The sequence below is a fragment of the Protomyctophum bolini genome, assembly GCF_963924005.1.
Source record: "Protomyctophum bolini genome assembly, chromosome: 10".
In the NCBI taxonomy this organism is placed as follows: domain Eukaryota; kingdom Metazoa; phylum Chordata; class Actinopteri; order Myctophiformes; family Myctophidae; genus Protomyctophum; species Protomyctophum bolini.
This window is the reverse complement of record NC_137871.1, coordinates 32,425,892-32,431,891: the sequence shown is the minus strand read 5'-3', so window position 1 is coordinate 32,431,891 and position 6,000 is coordinate 32,425,892. Positions and strand designations below refer to the sequence as shown.

The 6,000-nt window shown below is 47.9% G+C and overlaps 1 protein-coding gene across 2 annotated transcripts in view; it reads left to right on the top strand.

Moving 5' to 3' along the window:
• Nucleotides 1-3,675: 3,675 nt before the first annotated feature.
• nlgn3a (neuroligin 3a) overlaps nt 3,676-6,000 on the top strand; it is a 189,173-nt gene continuing 186,848 nt past the window's right edge. The window contains exon 1 of one of the 2 annotated variants that reach the window (XM_080774451.1): nt 3,676-3,827. In XM_080774451.1, the coding sequence (XP_080630577.1) occupies nt 3,722-3,827 (106 nt within the window). In that variant the 5' untranslated portion in view covers nt 3,676-3,721. The remainder of the gene's footprint in view (nt 3,828-6,000) is intronic. The other variant, XM_080774450.1, reaches the window with a different exon arrangement.

Below are 6,000 nucleotides of genomic sequence, written 5' to 3'. Positions count from 1 at the left end.
CATGCACCCCCCCCCCCCACACACACCTATTAGTAGGCCTACAGTCTTGCAGCAAAGGCTTGTCAATATCTGAAAACACACACATAAAAGGGAAGAACAATTTGTGAAAAAAGCTAAAAATCATAATAACAATAAAAAATAAAGTTGTACGGTTTTGTATCAATATTTGAACCCACACAGGAGAAACCCTTTACCTGTACTATGTTTGTGTGTGTGTGTGTGTGTGGTTAAAGCGCTCAAACTTTTTTTCCTGCCTTGATCATTATCCCCTCATTATCCCCCCCAAATAAAATAACACTATGGGAACTATGCACAAAAACAAATGTCACCCACTTTTTACCTGTAAAACTGTGATGTGACAATGAAGCTGATTCTGATTCACACACAGTTTTATTCAAAATGCCATTTCGGACAAAGTAATGTTCCTTTCAGATGGGGATGAGCGATCCGCGCGCCTAGTAGATGCGCTGAGAAGTTGAGGGGGCGAACGTGTTTTCGTTGGCGGGGTCCCGTGAAATTGACACACGCATGCTCGTTTCGTGCACACGCCCAGGGGATTGTGAGCTTTTTCTTTTACATTACGGGTCCCGCAGCCCTCATGAGCAGATCTGTGTCTGATCCAGATCTGTCTCTGATCCAGATCTGTCTCTGATCCAGATCTGTGTCTGATCCAGATCTGTCTCTGATCCAGATCTGTGTCTGATCCAGATCTGTGTCTGATCCAGATCTGTCTCTGATCCAGATCTGTGTCTGATCCAGATCTGTGTCTGATCCAGATCTGTGTCTGATCCAGATCTGTCTCTGATCCAGATCTGTGTCTGATCCAGATCTGTCTCTGATCCAGGGGACAACTCCAGCATCACACACTCTCCGTCTGAAAGGACACTAGGAGTTTTGAGAGTCCGGTACCGATTCCGCTTCTGCTTATCTACATATACTATATATATACTATAGTGATCTGCATGTTTTCTTTTGTTGTTGTTATTATCTATTCTGTATTTTCCTCCTTACTACTACTACTGACAATAACAAATACATGCCTTAGACTCTGAGCAATACTATATATATCTTACTGTAAACAACATTAAGGATAGGATAAAAAGGGAAGAAAAATTATGACTGCCCTGCGTCTGTAGGAACCAATAGGGAGAACCGAAATGTAATTATTTTAATCCCCAAGCATGTTCAGTTCGGTGCCTGATTGGTCCAGAGGTTCAGAACCAACCCCTACTTGACACTGAACGCTGCATGTCAGAATGTCAACTCCCTGCTGCTGGTTGTGGTGGTGTTGGGTGGGTGTCATTATGAGAAATAGCCACCAGTTGCTCACTTGCAGCCAGACAGAACTGCTGACGGTGGAAGGAAATGTGACATTATCTGTCACTTTCGGTGGTAATAACTATGATTCTGTGAAACTTTGACTCACTGGTGGCCACCACCGTTGACTGAGGTTGGGCGATCTTCATGCAGTATTGCTGAGCAAGTGCAATGGCGTGCCACTTCCAACACCCAACACGCACCGACTCAGCTGTCCACCACCACCACACAAATGCCATTCGTATTAATTCCACATGGTGTATGGGGCTTATCTACCGCATATTCATGACAGGGGAGCAACTTCCACAGTGTGGGTACGTTTAAGCGAGTGGGTGAGGTGGGGAGGGGATGGAGGGTGGGGGGGGCACGGCGGTTCACCGAAAGGCTTTGGGGCTGAGCCTCGCCATGCCTTGCGATAACGGCACCTGCAGGAAATGTCAGGATTGCTCGGCGCCTCCAATGGCATGCTGATACATTATAAATCATTTACGCAGTCATTTTCCGAGCGCAATATCCCTGCTTGCAAAACGTCACCCCTTTTTTTCTCCCCCCCCCCCTCTTCTTCTCCATTGTTATTGGAGTGAGCGTGGCGCGGTGAGCCTGAGAGAGAGGGCTGAGGAGGGGGGACCCTTCTAAGCCTCCGAAATTGAAAATTGATCAGGCTGCGAGGGGAGGTGTTGCAGCCGTGATGTGGCTCCCACGGGGGACTGTAGATTAGCATTTACAGTGCTGTTACTGTGGGAAGCTCCCACGCTGCTGCCTCTATACCTAGTCTCTCCACCCCTCCCTCCCTCCCTCGTCCGTTTGCCTCTCAAAATGTGATCTATTCAGACCGCCAACGAGGGAGATGTAATTGAAAATACGTACATTTCACACCCGCGCCCTTATCTGTAGCGTAGGGGGGGGGGGGGGGGGGTCTGACATATGTGACATGACAAGAAAAACGTTATCGTGATTTTTAAATGCTCCTTGAGAGTAAGTGTGTTTTGTGTTATTGGACTTTTTTGCAGGCGTTCTCCCCCCGTAAACAGGAAGGGCTTGACAACATGCATTGTTAATGTTAAACATCTCTTTGATATAGAGAGGCTATGTTTATATATATCGACATCCGCTGCAAGCTGCGTTTCACTTATTCCGCAGCCCTCATTAGCATGATAGGAGGCACGGCGACTGCAAAGTTGTTCGACAGTCGAGTTAGGGCCACAGTCCTTGATTATGTGGATTGATGATAGCATTAAGAGCTGTGTCATGTTTATGCGAGCTATTTTATGTCACGACAGAAAAAGGACTCCACGAGTCAATAAAAAATGAGAGGATAAAAAAACGGTAGCAAAGCGCGGGGGGGGGGGGAAGGGGGTGTGGAGTGGGGGTGCTGTCAGGGAATTGCCATTAATCCATTAACACCAGGAACGCATCGGTGTCACCATAGCGTTGAACTACTTTATCCATTATTTTAAACTTTTGCTGTTAAAATAGCAGATCTCTAAATAGCAGATCTACAAGCATGTAGCATGGCACTGAGTGCCGTGCTACGAGTTTGTATTTGCATCTGGGGGGGGGGTCCCTGGTACAAAACATTTTGAGATGGGGGTTGGCGGCATAGTTTATTCCAGAAAACCGCCAGGATTTAGAAGACATATTTGTATAATCTGCAGGTCTCAGATATTAATGGCTTAATCTTCCTGTCCTCTCCCCCCCCCCCCTCATACAGCACGGGATAGAAGAACCTGACGAGCCCAGAGCGAGAGGACAGTGAAGGAAGACCCAGCCCGGACCGGACCGGCTCTGGGGGAGCTCTCTCGCAGGACTGACCGACTGCGCCACGTTTCTCTTCATCTTCCTCTCCGCGCGGCCGCTGTGCTCCAGTGTGGCGGCTGATGACTGCCTCCCGGGGGGCCGGATTGCAGGGCTGAGCGAAGGAGGGAAGGCGGCGGCGGCTGTGCTTGCGGGGAGGAGGGGGGCGGGGAGCCCCGGCGTGCACGCTGCAGGTCACTCGCGGTCCCCGCACTCGCTCACAAGGACCATGTGGTTTTCTTCGCCGAGGAGAAGCCGAAGTCTCCCGTCGCAGAGCTGGCGCAGCGGCGGGGCCGCCAACCTCGGCGACGTGTCCTCGTTGTGGATATCACTGAGCTTTTGTTGGTGCTTTGCGGCCGTGGCGCGGGGCCAGAATTACCACCCCACTGTGAACACGCAGTACGGGAAGCTCCGGGGGGTGCGCGTGCCCCTGCCCAGCGAGATCCTGGGGCCCGTGGACCAGTACCTGGGCGTGCCCTACGCCGCCTCCCCAGTGGGGGAGAAGCGCTTCATGCCCCCGGAGCCGCCGTCCTCCTGGTCGGGCATCAAGAACGCCACGCACTTCTCCCCCGTCTGCCCGCAAAACATCCACAACGCCGTGCCGGAGATCATGATGCCCATTTGGTTCACCTACAACCTGGATATAGTGGCCACGTACATACAGGACCAAAACGAGGATTGTCTCTATCTGAACATCTACGTTCCCACAGAGGATGGTGAGTGTGTCGGGTAGACAAAGACAAAAAGGATGAGTCCTCTCTTCTTCTTTTTCTTCCTTTCCCTTCTGTCTTTCTCTCTCTCTCTGACTTTGTGTGACCTCTGTATCGTGTGCGGAGCATGACCTGTTGTCTGGCGCATGCCGTGTCCGTGTCCACCATCTCTCCACCTTTCCATCTTGACTTGATCCATTCCACACAAAGGTCTTTTCATCAACTCTCCCCCCTTTCCATGCCACTTGTTAGAGGTTCCTCTTTTGTGTTTACGCAAAGCAAAAAAGAAAGAAAGAAACTAACAAAAACTAAACTAAAGTAACCCCGAAAAAACCCACACAATTGACTAATCAATCAATGAGGCTGAAATCAAACCCAATCAGGCCAGGAACGGATTGGAACAGGTAGTACTGTACTGTAAGCCATCTCGGAGCACTTCCCCTTCCCTCACTGTCTTGACTGTTCTGGGGGTATTATTATTATTATTAGCCATCATAGTGATTGACTAGTCTGATTCATGATAGTGAATGATCTTCCATAGGGTTGGTGAAATTCGATCTGGTACACAAGAGGCCTGTGGCATCCGCCTGACCTATGTAAGACCCGTTACTCTCCTTGGCTCAGGCAGAGCTCGTCTGTCTGTGTACACAAAGAGATATGAAATAACGTTGTCTGACGCCTTTCACTGCAAAGGCAAACATAGCATGGATTACCATTTTTATTAAATTGAGAGACTAAAATGTTTCGCAGGCAACGGCTCGACTCTTTGAAGAGTCACTCCCAATGTTATGTTACCACTGCAAGGAGACCCACACAGCAGCAAAACGAGATGAAAATACCTAAATTGCTTTCTAAAAAATGTGGAAAAAATGTGGAAACAAACGCCAACACTTCCGGTTATATGATCTCGTCCGGACATACATGACACAGACCTAGGCAAGCTAGCTGTGTGGCTGTTAACGGGTCTTATATAGACGTGCATGTGAGTATGGGCTTCCTGTGGCCCAGAATGCAATGCAGCAAATTAATTCCACCATTATGGAATATTTCTGCAGCAACACACCCCAGCTACCCTTTTCTCAATAGGGTCTCTGATATTATGTTCTGTTGTTAATGACCCTGGGATGGGTAAATGGAGGGGGGAGGGGGGGGGGGTGTTAATAGGAGGGTTATACTCAGATTATTGAGTTTGTTGCATGTCACCTACGGTCCTTTGCAGAGCCTACTGTTATTTCGTAGTTTTTTTTTTATTCATTTCACAGTCAAAAGAATATCCAAGGAATGTGCCAGGAAACCCAACAAGAAAATATGTAGAAAAGGAGGTATGTAAAAAAAAATGAAAAGAAAAGAAAAAGAAAAAAAAATGAAAAGAAAAGAAAGAAAGCCGACATGGAACATACTGTGAGAGAGAAACTGAAAGAGAGAAGAGAGCGAGTGGTGGTGGTGGTGGGGTCGGGTGGGGGGGAGGTGGGATCCCCCCCCCCCCACACACACACACACACACAGGACCCCAGCCTGCAACTATACCAACCCTCACAATCAGAGCACTAATTGGAGTGAACGTGAAACTTACGAGTCAGATTAACCCTGAAACACAAGGAGCTGTATGAGACGGGCGATTGAGAGTGACGGCTGTGTATGTGTGTGAGTGCGTGCGTGCGTGCCTGCCTGCGTGCGTGCCTGCGTGCAGAGCAGTGGTGGAAGACATGCTCCGATTCTGGATTTAAGTAAAAGTAGCAAGACCACAATGTAGAAATAAACAGAAGAAAAATAAGTAAAAGTCCAAAATCTTACTGAAGTCAAAAAATAGAGATGTAGACTAGATTCTAGACTGAGCATCAACAAGCAGAACTCCTCAACATTGTACTGAAGTAACAGTTCCATTCCTCCACAGGTCTGGAGTGTCATTCTGGAGTACTTGATGCCAACACTTTTGTACTTTTACTCGCCAAAATTTTTGAATTACGGACTTTCTACTTGTATTTCTGCATTGCAGTATTGATACTTTTACTTAAGTAAAACATTTGAGTACTTTTCCCGCCACTGTAAGAGTGCATGGTGAGGAGCAAGGAGTCAAGGAGATGTCTACCCCCAGTAAATCAGGTTCCTGAATAATTAATGGGATTTTGTCAAATGACAGACAGTGCTGTGTAAGACTATAAGAACTGTGATTACTCTT